Source organism: Mesoplodon densirostris, chromosome 1 (genome assembly GCF_025265405.1).
Source record: "Mesoplodon densirostris isolate mMesDen1 chromosome 1, mMesDen1 primary haplotype, whole genome shotgun sequence".
Taxonomy (NCBI): Eukaryota; Metazoa; Chordata; class Mammalia; order Artiodactyla; family Ziphiidae; genus Mesoplodon; species Mesoplodon densirostris.
In genome coordinates, this window is record NC_082661.1 from 1,217,550 (window position 1) to 1,241,955 (window position 24,406).

The 24,406-nt window shown below is 59.4% G+C and overlaps 1 protein-coding gene across 19 annotated transcripts in view; it reads right to left on the reverse strand.

The window, feature by feature from the left end:
• Positions 1-24,406, reverse strand: part of JAKMIP3 (Janus kinase and microtubule interacting protein 3) — a 41,750-nt gene that overhangs the window by 14,228 nt on the left and 3,116 nt on the right. For 3 of the 19 annotated variants that reach the window (XM_060092301.1, XM_060092572.1, XM_060092144.1), the window contains exons 2-11: positions 14,774-15,271; positions 8,897-9,112; positions 7,324-7,437; positions 6,631-6,777; positions 6,268-6,399; positions 5,000-5,035; positions 4,119-4,178; positions 2,876-3,004; positions 1,720-1,848; positions 721-804 (exon numbers count right to left, since the gene is read on the reverse strand). In XM_060092301.1, coding sequence (XP_059948284.1) covers positions 721-804; positions 1,720-1,848; positions 2,876-3,004; positions 4,119-4,178; positions 5,000-5,035; positions 6,268-6,399; positions 6,631-6,777; positions 7,324-7,437; positions 8,897-9,112; positions 14,774-15,271 — 1,545 coding nt within the window. Of the gene's footprint in view, positions 1-720; positions 805-1,719; positions 1,849-2,875; positions 3,005-4,118; positions 4,179-4,999; positions 5,036-6,267; positions 6,400-6,615; positions 6,778-7,323; positions 7,444-8,896; positions 9,113-14,773; positions 15,272-24,406 lie in introns of all 19 variants that reach the window. The other 16 variants (XM_060093224.1, XM_060092877.1, XM_060092790.1 and 13 more) reach the window with 11 other exon arrangements.

Consider the following 24,406-nt stretch of genomic DNA (forward strand, 5'->3'; position numbering starts at 1 on the left):
GGGGGCTCAGGGGCCGAGGAGTGGGGATGTGGGCCGGTCCTGTGTGATTCAGGTGCCTCAGCACTGGATTCGGGGCCTCATGCGCTCTGGCGAGGATGTGGCAACGTGGCCGGGCAGTGGCTCACGTCCTTGCCCTGTCCGTCTGTCCAGCCGTCTCCCCAGCAGTTAACACATCAGGCCCTCCGTGGGTCTGCACGGCACGTGGCCCTCTCCCACCCAGACCCTCCCAGCCCCACTGGACGTCCTCCAGCCCGTCCTGAGGTCCACCTGGGGCTGCACCATCCAGCAGGTCAGGGGGAGGCTCAGGCCCCGTGGGATGGAGGCCCTCCCCCCAGGATTTGAAGAGCCCAGCAGTGAGGGGGGCTAAGGGGAGTGACCGACAAACCCCTGGGACCTGAAATCCAGGCCTTGAGCTAAGAGACGGACAGGATCTCTGATCAAGCCCAAAGAGGCGTGTACGGATGGCCAGGATGATTCCTGCCTTGTTTGAGGCTTGCTGTGGAATTCCTTTATGTATGCATTCTTTCCGCTTTTAAATCTTTTACTGAGGTGTGATGCACACACAGTAAAGGGAGCTGGGGTGCCAATCCTCAGTGTGCAGATGGATAGTTCTCGCCGACGGACACACTCACAGACCGCCACCCTCATGGGGGGGGCACTGCAGCCCAGGGACCCAGGCCACCACCCCAGCTTCCCGGGGACCCAGGCCCCTGTGCTCACCTGTCCCTGCTCTGCCAGGGCCTTCTCCAGGTCTTCGATCCGCGTCTGCGCCCTCTGCACGTCTGCCTGTAGCTGCTCACGGGTCTGTAGGATGGGAGGAGACATACATCAAATTTTCTCTAAAAGCCAGACGTGCCCACTTGGACGGGACTTTAGAGGGACTGTCTGCCTTTTGGTTCAGCCAGTGGAGAGTAGCCCCTTGGCAAGGACCGCTCTGGAGTAAAGGGGAAACGCGGAGGCTTAGCTGAAGCACGCGACCTTGCTGAGATTACGGGGGACGATCTGTAGAGTCATTTTGGAGGGAATATTAGGGAGAATCCTCGTTTCCAGGATGAAAGAGGATTGAGCTGCCGGGTGCGGCTGGAAGGGGCTGCTTTAGTTGTCGGACAATAATGACCAGGACACACGCAGAGGGGCTGCTGAGCGGTGTGCCAGGCACAGCTCCCGGGCACCTTCCCTCCCCTCCCCGCGCCTCTGCCCGCCCTGCGCTCACCTCCTTACCCGCACTTCGCTTTCACTTTCTTCCCCAGAGCCCGACCTCCTTTAGAAGACCAGCCCCCGGCGCCCTGCTGCGTGAAAGCCCACCGCCCAGCACCAGCTGGCTTCTAAGGGGTCTGAGCCCCCTTCCCTCGAGCTAATCTGCTCTCACAGGGTCCAGGCCGCAGGGCACTTTATCATGATGGGTGCCCCGGCTGCCCTGGGAACAGCTTCCAGGGCAAACGGATGAGAGCGTTTGGGCCAGCGGGACACAGGGTGTGAGGGTGCCTCCACTCCACTCGGACCCCGCCCTGGCCCAGGCCCACCCGCCACTGAGCGACCGCCAGAGCTGCTTCCCAAACAACCGCGTGTCGATGGCCTGGGTGAGCATCACCAGGCCTGACCATGACCGCGGGAGAGAAGGGCCGGGCCTGGAAGGTGCGAGGGTCCCTGCCAAGGCCGGGGGTCAAGTTGGGGAGCCCAGTGGGAGCCGGAGCGTGGTGGCGTGGACGTCAGTTAGACCTTAACTTCTCGCTCTGCGTCCAGCGTCCCTCCGACCTGCTCCTGCAGCAGCGCATAGGCCCGCTGCAGGGCCTGGTACTCCATGGTCAGCTGCCGGAACCTCAGCTCCGTCTCCTCCTTGGCCAGGCCCTGGAGGGGCGCACGGAGACACAGCGTTAGCCAGGCCTCTACCGGGGACCCGAGAGGCAGGCCCTGAGCCCTGGGATGAAAGGCCGAGCTGGCTGATCCGAGGCCAGGGCTCGGCTGGGGCCCACCTGCCAGCCAGGCTGTCCTGAGCCGGGGACCCTGCATTCCTGACCAGGCTGCCCTGAGGATCCGCTCTGCCGGAGTGTGTCGGGAAGGGACCTGGGCCTTGTGAAAGGCTTACAGCTGGGTCTCACCTTCCAGGCTCCTTCCTGCACACTCACCCATGCTGCCTCCCCGTGGCTGGGATGTCACTTGCTGCCCCAGGGAGAAGGCAGGGGGCTGCTGGCCTTCAGAGGAGAACAGCCAAGTCCAGGAGTGACCAGACGGGAACCCTAATGGGCCCAAGCTCCCCCAGGCCCGTCCTCACTGGCGGCAGCTGTGCTACCCTGTCCTGGATCTCTAAGCGGGTTCATGGTCACGGGGCCATCCGCCAGGATCTGCCAGGGGAGGTGCGACCCGCGGCCTCAGTGCCCGCTGTGCCGGTCGGGGCCACGGACCACTGGCCCCCCCTCATCCCACACCTGCAGGGCTGGGCCAGTGCTCTGGAAGGAGGCGCGGGGAGGGTGGGACACCTCGGCTGTGTTTATCCAGAGACAGAGCTTGTCCTCATCACCCCTCCACCCTGAGGCACGACTCGGCTGCACCCGTGGCGCTGGTGCCGACCCCTGCTGGGTGGCCCAGACCCCCCACCCCCGACACCCTGAGAGGGCAGGAGCTCTCTGCACCGCTCTGCAGAGGGGGCCCTGGCGCAGTGACGGGGGTGAAGCAGACGGGGCGTGCGTGCGAAGGAAGGGGGGCAGCGACAGCCAGGCAGCCGGCAGTGGGAGGTGTTTCCCACTGTACAAAATCGTGGGTTATTGAGGGTTACAGCCGGTGAGGGCCCCCTCCGGGGAGCAGGCCTCCTGACCCCGACCCCGCCTGCCTCTGTGCCGCCCGCTGGGCCTGTCCAGAAGCCGCCGCGGGAGGGTACCTCCTCCAGGTCGTCGTCTGGGGTGCACGGGGTCTGGTCTGTCCTGTCCGTTTGATAAGAGATGGAAGAACCATCAGATTCCAGGGAAGCCTCTTCGTCGTATCCAAAGAAGGTCTCCACGACAACCGGCTTCTGACCAAAAGGGGCGGCGTTAATCCAAACCCAGACCAGCTGCCCGGCCGCCCCCAAGCGCACTCCGGCCTCCATCCTGGACCTCCCGCGCCCCGCACTGCTCGGGCCGCCCAACCTTGGGCCAAGGGGGCCACCATCTGGGCTGGAGGACAGCAGAGTGGGACATGGCCCTCCTGGCGGCCTTTCTAGGGGCCAGACAAGCCCATGTTTGTGCCTAAGGAATCTCTAACAGCCTGTATGGGGATCACCGTTGGTTGTTCCAAAACCAAACCAAAAAAGAAACCCACACAGTTTGTAAAAAGCAGGATACAAGTTAGGTCCTTTGGGAATATCTCCCAAATCTCCTTTAATAAAAGTTACAGGTTTATCAAAAAGGATTGTGCAGCAAAGAAACGATCCCAGGTCTTCAAATTCCCTAGGGGCACAGGGGCGCAGGTCTGCCTGGGAGAGACCCAGCTGCTGCCGCCCGCGGCCCTGGCCCAAGGCGGGGAGCATGTCGCAGCTACCTTCTCCTCCTCCTCATTACTGTGGTGAATTCACATCTTCTCTTGGAAATTTAAAGGAAACAAGGTTGGGTTTTTTAATTTAAAATATAAAGAGAGGGCTTCCCTGGTGGCGCAGTGGTTAAGAGTCCGCCTGCCAGTGCAGGGGACACGGGTTCAAGCCCTGGTCCGGGAAGATCCCACATGCCGCGGAGCAGCTAAGTCCGTGAGCCACAACTACTGAGCCTGTGCTCTAGAGCCCGAGAGCCACAACTACTGAGCCCGTGTGCCACAACTACTGAAATCCGTGCGCCTAGAGCCCGTGCTCCTCAACAAGAGAAGCCACCGTAATGAGAAGCTCACTGCAATGAAGAGTAGCCCCGACTCGCCGCAACTAGAGAAAGCCCGTGCGCAGCAACAAAGACCCAACACAGCCAAAAATAAATGAATAAATAAATTAATTTAAAAAAATACATATATAAAGAGAATACATACTTTGGGTCCTGTTTTGGTTGTTTCATAAGAACAATTTTTAGAAATAAGAAAACCATTTTCTTTTCACATCTAAAGGAAGAGGTTCATTCCTGTTAAGTGGCTTTTTAAAATACACGTTTCATGTACTCGTTTACCTTGGGGAGTTTTGCCATCTTCTTTCTTTGTTTCCGATATCTTAAAAGCTTATCACGTTCCTGCAAAAAACCAGTTGAGGAGATTTTTTTGAGTAGTTTAACAGCTCTGTCAGTTTTAAATACACAGGTTAATATTTCCGAGTCGTCATCTGAATGGACCGAGAGTGACCTTGAGGCTGGTCTATCGCCTGCATTATCACAAAGACACTGCAGTGAGGTCTGCTCAGGGCAGTTTGCTCTGAGGGTTTGGAAGGACCATCTTTCCAGCTTGGGCTGGAATAGGAACGGCAGGTTTGGGTGTCTCTGAGCTCATGTCTGGAGCTTCCTCCGCTGCCTGGGGTTGGGACCCTGCGGGGCAGGGGTTAGAGTGGCACACACATAAATGCAAGTTCGAGAAAGACGGAGGGCCCAGCCCCTCTCCGCTCTCCCAGGGCAGACGTCCACAGGGTGGCATTCACACGGTGGAGACAGACCTCGCAAACACGTGAGACCAGTGACCCTGTTCTCTCCAGGGAGCTAGGCTGCATTTATGGGGCCATGAGGAAGCCAGCCAGGCCCAGACCGGGGTCCAGGCGGGGGTGGAGAAACCCATGGGGGGGTGAGTGTCCCAGGGCCTGGAGGGAGAGCCAGCTCTGAATCAGGCGTTGCCAAAAGCCAACTGGGGTGCTGGCCGTTTCCCTGCGTGACCCTGCTGGGTGGGCGTTCTCAGTCACCACGGCAAAGCCTCTGGGCAAGCAGCACTGTGGTCATAAAACCCACCCAGGGCGGGGGTGGATGCTCCTATCTGGGTGGGGAGGAACCACTGGAACAGGAAGGCTTTGGGGACAAAGGGCCCCAGGAAGTGGGAGGCAATGCAGGAGAGGATGCCGACTGGTACTTACTAACATGCTCTTCACGTAGCCGGCAGTCTCCAGAGTCTGGAAGAGAGAAGGCAGGTGGAGAGTTGGGAGCACAGATCCAGCCCCGTGGGAGCCCCCGAGCCCCGCAGGCTCCAGCCTCTGCTTCCTGATGTAGAATCCCACTGCTCTCGCCCACCCCCGCACCCCGAGAGGGAGGGTCTTCCTTGGCCCTGGTGCCTCCTCCCTCCCTAAGCTGATGCCCCCAAGGGCAACCGGGACCCTGCAGAGGCTCAGGGTGAGTGTGCATCTGTAACTGATCAGGATGCTGTCTTTGTTCTCTTCCCCTCGTGCATTCTTATTGTGGGGATGGACGGTCACTGGTCATTGAAGGGACAAGAGCTCTGATCTCAGGCCCTGTCAGGGAAGGCTGGGTGGTGAGACCCCATCTTGCCCACGGGGTGGGAAGATGCCCCAACCCATCTCAGTTACTTCGGAGGTGATTTCAGTCATGGAAACAAGACAGACCGGCGCTCCCTGGCCCCGCGCCATGCCCGCGATAGGACAGAGAGCGCCGCTGTCCCCTCTGCTTCCCTCCCCCCGCCCCCGCCCAGGGCACAGAATGACCAAAGCAGCTTGTTCTGAACTGATCTGACCGTGGAGTCAGTCAGGGTCCCAAAAAGATGCAGAAGATGCCCTGATGAGGGTAACTGCAGGAGGGTCCCTAGAAGGACTACTGGAAAAGCTGTGCCGGGGCTGGGGCCTCAAGGGGAGGGCTACGTACATGGAGGGTGGGGCCCCCGGAGAGATACCCCCACACCCCAAGCCCCAGGCCTGGGACTGCGGCCTTATTTGGAAACAGGGTCTTTGCGGAGTGATTACGTCATGGACCTTGAGAGGAGACCATCCTGGATTAGGGTGGTTGGGTGTCCAGAAGAGAGAGGAGAGGCCCCAGGAAGACAGCTGAGGTCAGAGGGATGTGGCCGGTGGCCAAAGACCCGTCCTCCCCAGCACCGTCTGCGGGAGCGCGGCCCTGCCAGCACCCTGACGTTGGATCCCACCCCCAGCGCTATGAGAGCCCTGGGGCCAACACAGGCCCTGTTGCTGCTCTTGAGGTCACAGTCCCGAGGCGAGGGGGAAGCAGAGGTCTTCGGCTGGGGGGCTCGCCTAGAGCCGACCCTGGGGGAGGCTGTCCCCCATCTCCGGCAGGCCCCGCCCAGCCCGGGCGCAGGGTGCCCTGTGGGCAGCAGAGTGGGGACGGGAGGGGACGGGAGCGCGGCTGGCGGGCGGGCGGGGTGACGCCCAGCGGTCACCTTGGAGAGCTCGTCTATGAGGTGTTGCTGCTCCAGGATCTGCAGCTTCAGGAAGTCCACCTCTCTTTCGTCCTGGCTCTGGTCCAGGTCGTTTAAGGAACTGGGTCTCCTTAGGATGCCAGCCCTCTGTCTCTGAAAAACCAACCAGACCACACGGCGCGACATGTGGGCTGAGAGGGCCCGACCGGTGAAGGGTGGCTGCTGCGTCCCGGCAGCCCTGTCACCAGCCACCCGCGGGCTGCGGGCGGACGGCCTCCTTCCGGCGAGCTCCTGGTCCCACCAACGCCCGTGAGACCAAAGGCTCCATCTTGTTACCGAACCTCGTGCAGGAGAGGCCGGGTACACGACAGCAAGGCCCCTTACCATCTCTATGTTCTCCTGGGTGATAAATTTTAACTTGTTTTCCATCCGACGTAAAGTGTGAGACAGATCTTCGTTTTTCCGAGTAAGGCGTTTGTTTTTATCCAGCAATGGCTTGTACTGACTTTCAGCTTCCCTTAAACGCTTTAACTGAAAGACAAAATAAATTACACAGAGTGATTTTTAAAAGTGTGCAGAGAACCGGCAGTCTCCAAACAGAGGCGGTCAAGTGAGCAGCATAAGCCTCAGGTTCCACAAAGGGCAGCAGCCTCGGGCCCGCGCTCTATTCAGCCCATAAGAGCTGTGGGGAGCAGCCCGGCTCGTGGCCCTTCGGGGCCCCTTGGGGAGCTCATTCCCCGGCAGCGCAGGTCACCGGGGAATGTCCGTGGCCATAAGGACTAAGGGGGAGGGCGCCGCTGAAGGGCGAGGTCCTCACATGTTCCCGATCACGCGCAGAACTGAGGATACTTGTGCCTCGGTGACGCAGGGCAGGGGTCAGCCAGCCGGCTCCTGAGGCCCATTTCTGGCCCCCCACCTGATTTTGTTTATTGGAAACAGCCAAGGAGCCTGGACGCAAGGCCCACCCCTGTCACCCTCGTTCCTCCTTCCCACAGGGACTTTTGGAAGAGGATGCCTCAGCTCGCCCTGCACAGCAGCCACAAGCCCGCAGAATCCAGAGGCCCCGCTGCCACGCACCAGCTCGTTCCTCTCCTCTGACAGCAGGGCATTGCGGTCCTCGAGTTTCCGGATGATCGCGCTCAGCTCCGCAATCTTAAGTTGGAAACGCCGAGCATCCTTTTCATCCAACTGCTGTTCCTAAAACAAAAATCAACTGCAAATAACGGTTCCTAGACACAGACACAAAAACCATTGCAAATCTCAACACACCACGGAAACCAAGGCACTTCTGCGTCATGCTCGCCTGTGATTCTGAACAGCTGGGGGTGGGTGTGGACCCTCCTGGGGGCCGGCAACTGCTGCTTCGAGCGCCGTGGGCACGGCAAAGTGTACGCTGGGGACGGGATGTAGGAGCAGAAATGTCCAGACGTATCCAGATGTGGGGGGCGAGGGCATGCAGATGTGGGGGCGAGGGCGTGCCGATGCAGATGCCGCAGGTTTGTGTGACGCCGAGAAAACCCTGGAAACCAGCACCATGCTTCCTGTGGCCACTGCTGGCTGCAGCTTTCGGGAGGGGCCTGCCCTGCACTGCAGTCGGGGCATAATTTTCCTCATGTTATAACGTGAGCCCAGGAAAAGGTGTTCAAGTTAGACTTTCAAAAGTGGGTTTCCCAAGAAAAGTGGTGCCTCAAAGTTAGTTTCTGAAAGGTCACTTTGGGAACCACTAGAACTTGATTGAAAAATCAAAGAAAACATTTTGATCTGGCTTCAGAATTTCTCTGGAGTTAACGGAATCTATCGAATGCCAGAGCAGGCGCTGGTTTTGATCCAGTTAAGCCATTTATAAGAAGATTACAAAATGTCGTGCTCTGTTCTCGAATGTCACTGTCCTAGGGCTGGCTCGGCTCAAACGCGGTTCTGTCCTCCAAGCAAACAGACACGCGTCCAGGAAGGACCGCGGAACGGTTCCTCATTCAGCAGGTGCAGGAGAGGCGAGGGCGCAGACCTGGAAGGACCGCGTCGAGGGTCCGTGGAAGTTAGACTCCCTCCCGGATTCCCGGAACCCCTCAGAGGGCTCTGGACCAGGAGCGGCCGTGAGGAAACGGATGGTGTCACAGGCCCTGCGCTGCCGTGCAGCCCAAGGAGCAGAAAGCGGCGTGGGCATGCAGAAAGCGGTGGGTGGGCGACCGGTGACGGGAGCGGCAGAAACCACTGCGGGAGGGTCAAAGCCAGAGGGGGGCGAGCAGGGGGCCGCCCTGGGCCGCGAGGCAAAGCCCACGTGCGCGCGGCGATGGAGCAGCCCAGCCGCAACTCCCACCAGCGAGGGCAGGGACGCTTCGCAGCCTGGGGCGCGGCAGCTGAGGTGGGTGCAGCTAAGCCTGACGCCTCGGGCGGGGCCCACGGGAGGGACAGAAGAGGGCTTGTGCTGTGCTACGTCACAGGAAGGGAAGAGACGGAAGTCCCCGGGCCCCGCAGCCAAGCCAGCAAAGCTGAGGGTCCCTCTGGCTTGCGGGCTGCAGACACGGTCGGTGCCGCCAGGACAGGAGGGCTTGGGCTCTGGACTCCCCAGGGGGCTGCCCGCGGGGCCATGAGCCATGGGCAGCACTGTCTGTGACTCTGGGTCGCCGGGCCAAGCATGGGAGGTGCTTACAGGGCTTCCCGAGTGGTCTGAGGCGTCTCCTGCACCGCTTGCGTGAGGAAGTTCCCGTCTGGGGCTGCCCAGGTGCCGATCGGTCTCTTTGACCTGGGACAGCTGCTCATCTAGAGCCTCTTTTTGGAGCTGCAGTCTCTGAGCATGCCCGGCTTGAACCCCTAACTCTCTCTCCAGCACGAAGACTGCTCTGTCTTTAAATTTTATCTCCTCCATCTACAAGGAGAACAGAACACAATCACACACGCAGGCAGGGTACAGATCTGCAGTTACCATAGAAACAGGAGGAGTGACTCTCTCATGCAAGCGTCAGGAGGGGCACCCGCAGCAGCAGCCCTGCCGGCGTCTCGGGCTCTGAGACCCGAAGCAAAGCAAGTGGCCCTGGACCGAGAGCCATGCCCCGCCGCCCAGGCCTCACGTGACTCCGCGGCTCAGACCAAGCTGGGGGAGCCGAGGACGTCTCCCTGGACGTCTCCACCACACACCCCTCCCCAGCCTCCCCGGGGTCCTGGCAGGACTCCCCTCTCCCAGGCTGGCCTGCGGGGACCCCTTGTCCAGCAGGGTCTGGAGAGGCCACCTCTATCCTCTGCCTTCTGCTGCACGTCAGGCAGAATAGGGGTGCCCCGTTTCCCGTACCCTGTCAGTAGGATGAGCAAGGTTTGTGTTAAAACAGGCGGGCTGTGAACACAGAGAAGTAGGAGCCGTGGGCCCAAAAGCCCTTTCGGCCTCTTTCCCACTGCTCTGCGGCGCCTGGCTTGGGGAGGCTGGACGGTGCGTAGGGCCAACGTGCGTGTCCTCCCTCGGCTCCAAGGTGTGGGTAGAAAGCAGGGGCGCTGCCCGACTGCTCGCAGGCAAAGCCGCATTTTTAATTCAGCTTCCTCTGAGCTAAGGCTTGGGGCGGGGGGTCCCTGGACAAGCAGGCTCCAGACGGGAGGTCAGGGTGCCCAGGGTGTCTGGTGGCTGTGAGGGGTCTGCAGCCCTGCCCACTCTCCCTGAAGTGTCAACCTCCTGATAGCTGCCAGCCCTTCCAGACACAGCTGCTCCTGGCCTCTGGGCCCCTCCCAGCTGCCACAGGGACGGCCCTGACCAAAGCGCAGGCCACTGCCCTGGGGGGAGGGCCAGGCGAAACGGGCCCCGAGCGGCCCATTCTTTAGACAGACAGGCTCGGGTGCTGGGGGCGTCATTACAAATGGCACCAGATTGACAAGAAGACTCGGTTTAAAGCATATTCCAAACAGCAGAGCAGGGTAGGATATCCTGCTGCTTTGCTTGCTGTTTAAGGTTTGAGTAAGTTAATAAATCAGCCATCTGCTGAAGTCAGCTTGGAACAGAGTAGAGATGTCTAATTAGCCCAGATCACAGAATTCACAGGCCAGCGACGCTGAACAGAAGAAAAGAAATCCTTAATTGCTAAACTTCCATTGCCTGGAGCACACAGCAACGTGGAAAGAGGCAACCCATTCAATTAGTGGAAACAGAGAGGCCAGTGAAAATAAAGTCATATTAAGAAGCAGCTATATTCTCTGGTCTCACATTTACAGTCATACACAGACACTTTAGAAACATCATTTTTCCTTCATCAGGAAAAGTAAAAACAAGTCTCCACTCTCCCACTTAAATCAGCTATTTAAGCAGATGGTCTGGACCAGGAAGCCAACCTCCCAGGGAAGTCACTGTACGTGCCACGTAACGTGCCCAAGTTAGCCGGTCCACCCCGAGGTGGAGCTCCGAGATCTGCTCACCAAGGAAATGCGTGCAGCTGCTTCCGCCCCACCGAGGGGGGGATTTGATTTCTGAAGATGGAAACGCCTCTAAGATCCCAGGGGTCTCGCGCTCAGCGCCTTGTTGCGCCCGACATGCCAAGGGTCTCAGCCAAGGGCACGTTCCTGCATCTCCCGGTCCTGCTGCTTTAGACACAGAGGCCCGTCCGTGAAGGAGGCGCGTGTCCACCACGGGCACGCCCAGCCGACGGGAGACACGCTCTGTCGGATGCATGGGGCCCCCACCTCACTCGGGGGGCTGCTTCCAGCTCGGGGAGCACATTCAAACCCAGGTAACGGGATGGCCAGGGAAGCCTCGGCGGGCGGCCGCGGGAAAGCTGGGCTGTTCTCCTGACCTGCGAGAAGCACTGTGAAGAATCCATGCCCCCTCCCAGCAGTCTCTGTACGGGTTTAACCACTCTAACTAGCTGTCCAGACAACTGGGGGTAGGTAGCATCACACACCATAGGTTTTTATGAGAAAGCTGAGATTGGTGTTGCCTGTACTTCTTTGGTTTTATAGAATTTTTAATAACCATCTGAGCTCGTATTTTAGCGAATGCTCGACAGACATCCCCCGATTCCACAACAACACAGCATGAACGTGCCCGTTCCTGGGGCCCGGAGTCACACCCCCCCCCGCCCCGCCTGCTGCAGCCCAGTCCTTAGAGTGTGTCACCAGCCAGGCGCGGCTGGGACGATGGGGACGCACCTGAGCTCACAGAGGAAATCAGAGTGAACCACCTCCTTCCCTTCCACTCTGACAGGCTGAAAATTTGGTCAGGATCCCCCCCACCCCGGGACCGAGTCTCTCCAGGGTCGCTGTGCAGCCGGGCACGGCTGACGAGGTAGCTCCAGAGCCTCCTGGGGCTCCAGACTTCCCTTCTGTAAGATCCAGGGAGCCCTAAAAACAACAGGCCTGGGCCTCAGCAGGGAGGCCCCAATCCTGCCTGCAGTCACCTCCTGAAACCCCCGGGCGTTCCGAGGCGAGCCCCGCGGTGAGAAGCACCTCTGAGCCCCAAGCCCGTCCTGCAGCCCTGCAGCCCACCCGGCTCCGGGCCTCCCTGGCTCTGTCTGGGCGTGCCTGCCAGCCGCCGCGTCCCCACCCTCCAGGAAGCTTCTCCTTGAGAGCTCTGTGCCCTCACGGGGTGCCACACCCCCGGCCAGCACCCAGGGTCCCAGGGTCAAAGCAGGGACCTAACTCTCCACTGCTCCCCGGCCCTTCCCCACTGGCCCGGCGCAGCCATCCTTCTCCTGCCCACGCCTGGCCCTGCGGGGGCCCTCAGCCTCACGCCTCACCAGGGCCAGCCCGCCGCCTGCTGGCCTCTCTGACATGGCTACAGCCTCCCCTTCAGACCCTGTGAGCCGCACCCAGAAGACCCCAAACTGGCTGGAGCCACAGGACAAGGGCCGGAAGAGATGCGGCAAGCGGGCAGGGGCCAGGCCCCAAAACACCAGCCAGACTGACCAAGATGCTGCAGGGGAGTCTCCTGCTTTTGGCTACTTGGGAGTTGTCGTGTTCTTTGCAAAGTGGCCGCCCCTTGTTGAGGTCCCCTCCCTTCCTCCCTGGGCCGGGCTGCCAGCAAGACCCATCTACAGGCGGGGCTCCCATCCCCCAGGGTGCAGGGAATTCAGGCCCCAGGTTTGCTACAAGCAGCACTCTCGGCAGGGTCCCCTTTGCTCGGGGCGCCGGCCACACGAGGACGCGAGGCGCGGACCCCCCTGCACGCTCCTTGGCTTCCCGGTCAGGCTGCCCACGGCCACTGCGCTCGGCCTTGTGCCTGGGCTGCAGTAGGGCCCCCGGGCTGGCCTTCACTCGGTTGCAACCCTGTCTGGCACTGGCTGCTGCACGGCCGCTCCTGCGGTCACACATGCCCTGGTTCGGTGTCCAGAGCTGGGAGGCGCACGGGGAAGGTGAGGCCGCGTCTCCCCCAGGCCAGCGTTTCCCTGAGCACTGGTGGACCTCTGACCCTCCGGAACCACGTGCCTTCCTCCCAGACCCAGGGAAATCGTCACCACACCCCGGGATGGGCCAGTGCCACGGCTGGGGAAACAGCAACTCTTTGCCTAACGTTTGTAAGAAACTGGGATTGTCAAATATCTTCCAAGGTAACTGCAGACGGGGTCTCTCTGTGCGGGAGCCCTGAGACCCCCGACGGCCGTCAGCACGGTCATCCCTGGGGCCGCGTCAGTGAACCTCGCTGCACCATGGCTGTCCTGGGACCTGGGACCACGTCCCTCCTCTGGCCCGCAGCGCCCTGACCACTGCTGGCCCTGCACTGTGGCTCGGGGCCAGGCCCTGCCTCTGGACAGCCCCCAGCCCGCCTCCCCTCCAAACCAGGTCCCTTCCTCAGACCTGCCCCCAGGGCCCTGCGGGGGGGCCTCCTCTGGACCACGTCTTCCTCCAGTTGTGCTCCAGCCCTGCCACCACTCCCTCTCTTTCCAACCCCCCCTTCTCTGAAAATGCCCTGAGCCCCCATTCCCAGGCAAGGCTGCCCCTCCCCCTGGGCTGGGGCATCACACTTGGCCTCAGTCATGGTCACTTCAGACATGTCTGCACAGCTGGGCTGGGTGTTACCCCTGAATCCACAGCCGGGTCTAGGGGCCAGGATGCTCTCACCAGCTAGAGCCTAAACGAGAAGGTCGAAGAGAGGCTGAGCCTCAGTTAAGCAAGGGGGCACCATGGGGGCAGCGCTGCACCAGAGAAAGGGCCCTGGCAGAGAGGCTTGGGCCATGATGCTGGGCTTGCGGGTGGCGGGAACTGGCGCCCACTGCGGTCCTCGCTCTGGGAGCACCTCCTGTGTGTTGGGAACGCGGCTGAGACTTCATGTGTGTTTTTCATTATTTGCTTTAAATTGCACAAAAACAGAACATTGATATGTACTGAAATATATGAAAGCTGTTACTACAGTAGATCCTAAGAGTGCCTTCCTAAGAGCTCTTATCACACGGAAAACATTTTTAAAATTTTTTTTTGGTTTTTCTTTTTATTGTGTCTCCATGAACTGGTGGACGCTGACTAACCTCACGGGGGTGATCATGTCACATGCATGGGAGTCAGACCAGCATGTGTACACTTTTTAACCCTATACAGTGATGTGTGTCAATTATACCCCATAAAAACTGGAAACAATTATTTTGTATATTCTATCATATAATATAGAATATTGTTCTATAATATGGTTGGGCTCTGGGAATAGTAGCTGAGGTGGATGGGGGGCACTGGGTCCTGATGCCGGCGGGGCAGCACCTTGTGGACCGGCTTCCAACAGCGACACCTGGTGGAAGGGGCGGGAGATGCGGTGGGTGGAATGTGAGCCCACCGCCCATTCCCTCCCCACTGGGCTGAGTGAGACAGACGCGGAGCTGTGGGGCTCTTGGGGGGGCGGGTCTCAAAAGGGAAGTATTGGTCTTCTTGCTATCAGGCATGTATGTCTTCCATGACATACATATGAAAGATATATATATATATGTGTGAAATATACACACAGAGACATATATACACACATATATATACACGCTTCTATTGGGCACCTGGTCTCTGGAGCCAGCAGGATGCACCCGATGAAGTTCCTGACCCGCAAAGGGCGACGCTTTCCCAGACAGTGCACAGCTTGGGAACGTCAGGAGGGCCTGGGGCCCATGACCATCAGCCGTGGGCCTCTGGTCTCACCTCTCTGGGTCCAGCGAGCTCACAGACCACAGAACCTGCTAGTTATGGAGTGTGGGACTCATGCCATCAAACACTAGCCCCTGCCTGGCTTGAGCTTAACTTGGGGCTGTGAGAAGGGGAACCTTTCAGAAACCCTTTCCAGGAAACAGGGGGTGTCCTTTGCAGGTGCCTTGTTCTGGCCACGCTGGAGTTGGGAAGGAAGGCTGGGTGGGTGGAGGGGAGAGGACTGCAGCCTCCCCGGCCCTGGGGGGCGCTGACTGTGGTGAGCTCTGAAACGCACCCCGCTGGTTTTAGCAGCCTGGCCGCTCTGCAGTCTGCAAACCAACAGTAGGGGTGTGAGGTGCGCTGTGCGGGGGACCCTGCCTGAGAGCGAGGCCGAAGTGATGCCTGCTCCTTGGCCCCGCGCCCCGCCCCGCCCCGCACCCCGCGCGCCGCCCGCACGTACCAGCCGGCGGATCTCCCGCTCGCACTCCTTCTTGATGCGGGAGATCTCCTCCTGGTGCAGGTGGTACACGCTCCTGATCTCCGCGGCCTTGATCTTGTCGGCCTGGACGACGATCGTCAGCGCCTCCTCCACCTGCTTCTTGGCCCCCTTCAGCTCGGAGATTTCCTGCTGCATCCTCACCTTCTCCACCTCGAAGCCCTTGCGGGCCTCCTCCTTGGCCTCGGACAGCAGCACGGTGCGCACCTTGTCGGGGGCGCTGTCGCGCAGGGCGTGCAGCAGCGCCTGAAGCCGCTGGTTCTCGCTGTCCTTGACCTTGATGACCCGCAGCAGCTCGGCCTCGTGCTGCCGCAGCAGCGTCTCGCGCAGGGCCTGCAGCTCCTTCATCTTCTCCTCGTGCAGCTTCGTCTTGAGCTCGGTGAGCAGGACGGCGTTCTTGCGCTGCTCGTGCTCGCGCAGCTGCCTGAGCTCCTGGCTCTTCTCCCTCTCCACGCGGCCGACCTGCAAGACCAGGGCGACACCCACTGTGTGTGAGCCAAACTCCGCGCTGGCCGAAACCCAAGCGCAAGTTGTGGGAAGGTGGCTTTTCTTGCAAACTTGGGAGCAACCGTCTATTCAAGGACGGCTCATTAAAACGTGCCTTGACAACAGGACCAAGCCTTGTTGGGGACAGCGTGAATATGCACCCAGAGGCGTCAAGCCTGGAAGGCCCCCTAGCCTGGGAAGTAAAATCGCAGACACACGGGCCCCCGGAAATCTGCGGTGCACGGGAGGGTGAAACCCTCACCTCAGATGAATCTGCCAAGGAATGGGCACAGCCCGTGGGGAGCAGGGGGGCTGCGGGCTCCTGCCCTCCAGATGGCTTCGGCCCCTCCCCCTTCAGCCCCAATAAAGGGATGTCTCGCTTACCTTCTGTGACACTCTTGGCAAATGGAGAAATCGATCTAGGCAGCTGTACTGTCTGTCTACATGATGTCTGATGTCTAGATTTGGGGGGACACTCAGTTTTTTGTACTGAATGATTTATTTCCATCTGAAAGCTCTGACCTTGGCTGAATGACCTCACCGCACACCACGTGGCATGAAGCCAGCGCTCAAAATCTATTTAGGGTATGAAAGAATGGCTGGGATCCGGATTTGCCCTGGGTCTACGTGGGGGGTGAGGGGCAGACAGGAGGAGCCCGGCTGGAGGCACACCTGAGTTCACAGCCCTGACACCCCTCCCCAGACACACCAAGGGTGCCCTCCGCTTCCTGCCAGAACCCCAAGAAACGCAGTCCCCTACAGACCCCTCACGTTCAGTGTGTCCAGAGGGACGCTTCACTTCCCCCCCAGCAGCCTCAGAGATCTGTGTTCTCAGTCCATGCACCTCGAGGGGGGCTGTCATCCTCGGCTCACGTCACCCCAGTGCCGTCAGCGAGTCCTGCCACCACCACCTGCAGGGTGCACCGCGTGTCTGGCCCCTCCCTGGCCCCCCCACGGCCCCCAGGCCTCCGCTGCCTCCTACCGCCCTTCCCCACCACCCACTCCCCACGGAGAGAGCTCAGGAAGCACGAAGCTCGCCACTCTGGTCCCCGTGTGACCCTCTTCTCCGTCCGTCTCCCGGTGCATTTAGAATAAAAGCAGCACCATCTCCCAGCCCCAGGAAAGCGGGCGCCATCTGCAAGACCCCGTGCCACCCACGGGGCACATCCTTGCGGAGAACGAGGCATGGGCCGCAGCCCCGCTCCCTGGGGACCCACGCCCTGCGCTTTGTGTTCTTTCCCCGCAGAGGCGTGTAGGCTCTGACCCCATGACCCCTGGACGTGCGCCTGCCGCCACCCTCCTGGCTTGCTCGGCCCGGCCCGGCCCAGCTTCAGCCCCCAGTGCTCTCCCGCGGTCTCGGGCGGCAGCCTCTGCAGCCTCGCGGGGTCAGGAGCTCCGGGCCCACTGCAGCAACCCCGTTACTTAGCGTCACGGTCTTCACAGCAGTCGTCAGTCCCGAGGTGCCTTATTTCTCTCTCTGTGGCTGAGCTGTCTGTCTCCCCTGCCAGGACTGGCTTCCCCGGGAGCAGGTGGGGGCCGTGGCCACCTTGTCCTCTGTTATTTCCCCCTTTAGGGCAGACCTGGGACGTTGACTCCCTCAGCTGGTGCACCCCGACAGGCAGTCCTATTGTCCAATGGGGTTCGGTCCCGAGCCTTCCCTTAGGATGGCTCAGACCCTGCAATGCTTGCAGAAACTCTAATAACCGGGGCCCCTGACAAGTCCCCAGGGGCACACGGGGTGCAGTGAGCGCCGGCCCAGCTGTTTGGGTTCCTGCCTGGAGAACTGGGCTATTGCTGAAAGCCTCGAGCAGATAGATATTTATTCATCTTCCATTTAAGTGAATCTCCCTTTTGTCCAGTTTAAATTAAGTTCAAGACACCCAGAAAAGCAAGATTTGGAGGGGGGGTATTTCTCAGTCGTGTGGGCGTGGTGACTCTCTAGGGGAGCCCACTGGTGCCATTTCAGAACCTGCTCAGGGCGGGAGGTGCTGCCGTCCCTATAGCGGGTGGGGTGCGGAGGGGTCGGCAGAGTGGGTCCTGAAGCTGGACGTGGTGGAGCCACCGCACCTGAGATCCAGAGCCCAGCTCCTGTCCCCTTGATGGATGACATAACAGCCACCTTCAGGACACCCTCTTGGATGGGAACCAGCAGAGAAAAGAAAAATGATGTAGCATGTATCATAGAGGTGTGTTTTGTTTTTTGTTTTGTTTGGAGCAGAGAGAGAGAGAGTGGAGGACAGAGAAATATCAGCAGAACAGTTCAGGGTTGGATGGGGTTTAACCCTGACTCTGAGCTAAGCTGTGTGGAGTGAAAATGGAGACTACGCCCGCCTGTGGTTATCCTTCGGTCCAGTGCCCGTGACTCTGTTGTGGAACAGGTGTCTGCCAGAGCCCACATTAGACTTGCACGAGAGGCCTGGCGAAAAATGAGCCGACACGGGGCCGGCCTCCCAGCCTCCCGGCCTCCCGGCCTCCCTGCCTCCCTCCCCGTCCCCGCAGCAGCCCCGATGCTGCTGGAGCAATTGGCTCTGACAGAGTCAACAGCATGGCTGGGCTCCCTTTGGAACCCCTGCCTCCTCAACGGCCACTGTGGTTACCGGAAGCTGGAGAGGAAGGGATCTGGCAGCTGAAGGAGAGAAGAACCAGCAAAACGAGTGAGGGTCCCGGGAGACACTTCTGTGGCTGGGAATTGGCGCTCAGCTGGGTTCACTCACTTGCAGCTCTGAGCAAAGGCACTGACCATGAGGACCAGTCCGGTGGCTTCCTGGGAGCCCGGCCAGGAGGCGCCCGTGAGCGCACTGGGACTTGTCTCTGCCACGCGCTCACTGCCCCTCTCCTCTCTGAGGCTCCGTCCACTAAGGGGTGGTGAATTCCTTCCCTTAGTGCCTGGGCCGAACCGACAAGCTCCCCCGGCCACGGAGACCGGCTGATGGTGAGGGTGTGCACAGGTGTGCACAGGTGTGCGGCTCCAGCAGGTGGAGGGGGGAAAGGGGCAGAGTAGAGGCAGTGAGCAGAGGTCACACGACACAGCGTGCTGGGGAGGAGGGGGTCAAAGGCTCCTGGCCCCAAATAGCACTGAAAATTGAAGATCGACCGACGTGACCCGGATCCCTGATCTCAAACGTCTCTCCATGACACAGAACTTTTTAGGAGCTCCCAGCAGCTGTGTGATAACCTCGGCCTCACTGTACCCTCCTCAGAGGCTGGAAGTAAGAAAAGCACAGGAAACTGCTTGCAGACCATAAACTCCTGCAAATAAGCACCAGCTTTTATCACTATCTTTCAGCACGTTTCCCCCTCGCTGCCTTGTTCACAGACTGGCCTCTTTTCCCTTTCAGAGCGAAGTTCACTTTGGTTAAGGGGAGGGGCAGGGGAGTCTGAGGGAAGAGGGAGGGAGGGGGAGGGGAGGATAGAGGGAGGGAGGAGGGAGGGAGAGGGAGGGGAGGGGGGAGGATGGGGGGAGGAGGGAGGGAGGGAGGAGGGATGGGGGATGGGGGACGATGGAGGGAGGAGGAAGGGCAGGGGAGTCGGAGGGAAGAGGGAGGGAGGGGGAGGGGGAGGATGGAGGGAGAGCGGGTTTGTCGTCAGGGCTCCTCCTCCCTGTGGAACCCTGTCTGCTCCACGAACCCGCACGTGAATAAACAGCTTCTCCTCCAAACTCCACAGTTCTCACTGAACCTCTCCTGGAAATTAAGCCACAGCCTCTGATGCAGAGAAGACTTTTTCTGGGCAAAGACCCTTCAGGCAAGTGGGTCTCACCTTGACTGCACGGCAGCACCAGGTGAAGCTTTAAAAAACACGGGCGCCTGCATCTCACACCCCAAAATGATGACCTATTATCATGGGGCAAGGGGTGGCCTGGGCCTTGGGACTCCTTTTAAATCTCCTGTCCAGGTGAGTCTGAGGTGAGGCCAAGGAGGAGAGTCGTCGTGGCTCCACCCCTGGGGTCTAACACGAAGTCTGGGGAGAGCTGGGGGTGCTGTGGGAAGCCCAGGAACACGGGGCCAGGCCCGTTAGTCCTGCCGATCACCCCAGAGAGGCCCCAACACACACACACACACCATGCACACACACACACACACCATGCACACGCACATACGCACACCTGTCCTCACACGTGTACATGTGTGTACACACGCAGACGCGTGTACATTCACACGCACACATGGGTGTGCTCTCTGGGGCTGTGAAGTATGTGAGAAGGACAGTTAACACCAGTTGTTCCGCAGCATCCAGTAAAAGGGGTGAAGGTGCCCTCCTCCCACTCACGTCTGCCCGGAATCGGGTCCCGTCCCGCGAGGCCCAGCGAGCCCCTCTGCCAGGTGAAAACAGACGGCAGCCCGACCGTACGGAATGGCTGGACGTCCGGACGTGCTTCTGATGGCTGCTCTGGCCTTCCCCTCACGGGACCTCGGGGTCAGCCTGTGGTGGAGGCCCTGGTGCTGCGGCCCTGTGTGAGTGGGAGTGATGGGGGCTGGACCAGGGCCCAGCAGGCCACCACGGGCCCGGGGCTCTTCAGGGGCAGAGGAGGGGACTCCAGACAGCATCAGGGCAGACCTGGAAATTGGACAAGAACAAGAACCTTGGGGCTGGGGACGAGGGGACACCGGCGAGTCCCACATGGGGCCGAGGCAGCCTTTTCCCAGTGGGTGGGGCACTGGCACGGTGGGACCCCACCCAGCCGACTAGCCAAATGGCTCAGACCTGCTCTTAGAAAGAAGTGGCCCAGGCAGCTCGCAGGTCGGCCGTTTCAGCAGCGGTGGACACCGCCGTGCTACCATCCTTGGTCAAGACCGGCTTCAATGCTCAGGGCAGACCACAGCCCCACGAGGATGGACCACGCCCGGCTCGTGACCAGCACAGACCTGGCACAGAGCAGGCATCACAGGACAGGGTGGCCACACGCACAGTGCTGACCGGGACGTCCCTGAGAGTGACGGGCAGTCGTTATGCCGGAAAGACAGAGCCTGGGGACACGGTCCTCCACCGACAAACTGCTGAACAGAATGGAGATGCTGTTTGTCCCGTTTGTCAGATGTTATTCATGAGAAGAGAAGGTATCAGAATCAAATTACGTTTAAAAGCTGAGATTGTGCTGTTGCTGATTTAAGTTGCAGAGAGAAGGTGCATCTCTTTAATGGCAGCGTCGGACCGGCCACAGGTGGGCCCTGCGCTCCACGCTCAGTGCCAGGCAGCAGGGTGTGCCGGGCATTGCGGCCAAGAGCTTCGTGCCTCGTGGTCCCAGGGCTCAGGCGCGGTCCGTGCAACACCCATTTCTGGGTGGAAACAGCCACCACTTGTAATGCCGCAAACATTTGGAGCTCTCAAAGGCCAGTTAACAAACGTGCGGGGCCCCGGAGACAGCTCAGGGGCCTACAGAAGTTTAAGCTGAATGGATAAAACAGTGCCCCTGGGAGGGATCCTATTTCATTGCTCAGGAGCCACTTTTAGACACATCAATTTTCTACCAGCAAGGATGTTTTCCTTCCTTAAAAAACTAAAAATAGAATTACCATATGACCCAGCAATCCCACTACTGGGCATATACCCAGAGAAAACCATAATTCAAAGGGACACATGCACCCCAAGGTTCACTGCAGCTCTATTTACAATAGCAAGGCAATTAAAGCAACCTAAATGCCCATCAATAGACGAATGAATAAAGAAGATGTGGTACATATTTACAATGGAATATTACTCAGCCATAAAAAGGAATGAAATTGGGTAATTTGTAGAGATGTGGATGGATCTAGAGACTGTCATACAGATTGAAGTAAGTCAGAAAGAGAGATACAAATATCGTATGCTAACGCATATACGTGGAACCTAGAAAAATGGTACAGATGAACCAGTTTGCAGGGCAGAAATAGAGACACAGATGTAGAGAACAAACGTATGGACGCCAAGGGGGGAACGTGGCGGGGGGATGGGGTGGTGGTGGGGGGATTAACTGGGAGATTGGGATTGACATGTATACACTAATAAGTACAAAATGGATGACTAATAAGAACCTGCTATATAAAAAAATAAATAAATAAAAATAAAAATCCGCCCCCCCCAAAAAAGGATGTTTTCCTCTGTGGTCTTACTTCTAGAAAAATTATCTCTTGCCAACCTCCAACGACTGCTCTACAATTGGGGTCCATTTCAGGAACAGACACTAGAGTAGAACCCGCAGCCCTGCCCACGTCGGATGGTCTGCTTGGTGTTGCCCCTCCCCCTCCCTGGCCAGGCGCCCTGGCCCAGGTGCGTGTAAAGGCGGGACAAGGGCACAGTCCCACTCCTGACTCACGTGAACAGAGCTTCCCTCTGAATAAACGGATGCGCCCCCTGACTCCCCACGAGCCTCATGCTTCCTGGCGCTGTGAGTTGCCTGTGGTCTTCCGCATGTCGGGCCAGGTTCCTGAACACTTGGTCCTGCTTCTTGGTCTCCCAGGTTATCAGGGGACGGGGAGGCATTCTTCCTCTGGTTCATTATTGTTTTCGGTGTGTTCTTTTCTGCAGTGGTTTTGTCTACAAAGTCCCAGTGGCTCTGTCCACAGAGACGAGAAGTCGAAGTCTGCGGCCTGCCCCCTGGAGCTGTTGCGAGGACGTAGCATTCCCTTGTGGGTGTGGGGGAAGGGGTTTCCCACAGGAGTTTGGGGTATAACTGGGATTTGCGGGTTTGGAGATCACTCCCGTGTTATCCCACCCACTCGTCTCCAGGGACAGGGCAGACGTCCCAGCGCCCTCGGGCTGCAGCCCCACGTGCACATGGTCTCCTGCTGCTGGCGTGGGATCCTCTCCCTGCTTTCCGTCTCCCCCTCTCGGCTTCCCCGCTGTACCCCCTCCTCATTGTGAAACAGGCAACACGCTGGCATCTACATCACCCACCTCACTAGCTTTGGAAAGACAATGACCTTCAAGCTTTTTTCGCATGACTTACAGTAACAAATACGCTGACCTGGTGACCAGGACATACCTAGTCTGAAGGCAGCTCTCAGCCAAGTTCATGGTCCCCTGTGGGTCTCAGTCTCTCTCCAACGTCCTGGTCCAGACGGTACATTTTTAGGCCCTTCCCACCTGCATGGCCCTCCGTGGCCTGACCTCTGGGCCACCTCTCCTGCTGCCCTTCCTGGCCGCCGGTTGCATTACGGGAGCCCGCCTCGTTCCCACCTTCACTTCCTCACTTTCCCTGTCCCGGCTGGTTTAAGGCCACCTCTTCCGGGAGGCCCTCCCTGATTGCTGAGCAGAGTGACCACACCACAGCCCAGCATGTCGGCTTGTAGGCTGTAACCCCGCCCGGTTGCCCAGTTCCTGTTTCTTACATGTCTCCCTCCACCTGGACGTGGTCCTGGGGGCAGGGTGCTCAGTAAGTCCTTCCTGAGTGGCCGTCCATGGCCTGGAGCTGGGGGGTGGCTGGACTTCAGCACAGGGTTCCCCCCATGGGGTCCCCTCCTCCCAGTTAGGACTAGTGTGTTTCGTAACAGCAGGTGTAACGCTTGGGTGTGTCTTCTCTGTTCCAGGCCAAGGTGGGGGCACGGCTTGTAGGAGGGACCAAGGGGTGCAGGCAGTGGGGGCTGCTCCGTGCCCGGCCTAGAGCTGGAGCCTCCTTGAGTGTGTGATGGAGACACAGGGGTGTCATGTCGCTATGACTCTTTCTTCCTTCCACTTCAAGGATCCCAGTACTTCCCCCTCTTTAAGACAACATGGAGTTAACTTGGACGGAGCTTCCGAGAGGCGTCTCCCTTGTATCTTCTCCCTGCTAAGCTCCTCCCTCTTTTCAGAAGGGTCTCCATCCGAGGTGGTCCCACTTATCTCCAGCGCCCTGGCAGCAGGAGAGGCCTGTTTTTATTTAAATAATTTCATTCTTTGCTGTCGAGTCTCCATTCCTGCACGTCCTCCTCGGTGATGAACTAACCGTGGGCCTGAAATCTGCAATGCTTAGCCCGCGGCTGCCACGTACATCGGCGTCTCTGTGCTCCACAGGGACCTCTTGGCCCTGGAAACCGCAACCTGCAAGACGAGGTGCTGAGTCCCTAAGAGGGAAGAGGAGGGAGCTGGCGCCCGGTCCTGAGGCTGCCTTCACCACCGCTGGGGCATGAGAGCCTCCACCCCTGTTCTGTGCAGGCCCTTGGGGGCCGGGGAAGGGTCCCTCCGGCCGTCCACCCACTTCCATCATGAGGTCCAGAACCAGGCCCTCCTCCTTGGGTGCTGCAGGAGCATCTGGAATGTGTTGGAAACTGGACGGAAGGCTCCAAGTCCAGGGAGCTGGCCGCACACATCTGTCCTGTGGTTGTAACAATGACGTTAACACATGCGAAGCCTTCAGAAGGATGGCGAGGGTGGACGTTGTTAGCATTTGCCGTAAAGATCGAATTCGCATCTCATTCCCCACTTGGCCAGGGCACAGGCACCACCAAGCCACCGCGTGTTTGGGGTAAAGCATCCGTCTCTAAGCTGAGCAGACAGAACCGAGGAGATTCCCTGGGAGCCGCCTGTGGTCCTGGTGCAGCCCTGCTGGCGGCCACAGCAGGAGACGCCCTCCCGGGAGAGACTCCAAGGATAACACAGACGCATCTTCTATTTACTGGACTGATGGTAAGGAGAGGAGGGAAACGCAGGCAAGAACCAAAGAGGAAACATGGCAGGCAGTTCCCACGCCGTGTCCGCCCTGCGCTGGGAAGGAAACCAGGCGCTGCTCCCAGCTCACCGCCCATCGGAGGGATGGAGTGACGGAAACCGAGGACTCCACCCTGGGGGCCGCGTCAGGGGCCACTGAGCACCTCACGGGAGCTGAGCCCATGTCTGAGCCCACATCCTCATGACGGCTGTCCCGTGGGACCAGCGCCATTGCTCTCGGTCTCAGGGAGGCCCAGGCCTCCTGGTGGGTGTGGGGCGAGGCTGGGCTCGGACCTAGGACCGTGCGGGGGAAATAAGGGCGGGCAGCGGGTCTGCCAGCTTCCGGCTCATTCATCTTCAAATCCAAAATGGCAGGACGTGCTAATGCCGGGTGGCAGGTACCTGTACGCACGCACACGCACGCACACACACACACACTTTTTAAAATCTAGAATGTTGGGACTCCCCTGGTGGCGCAGTGGTTAAGAATCCACCTGCCAATGCAGGGGA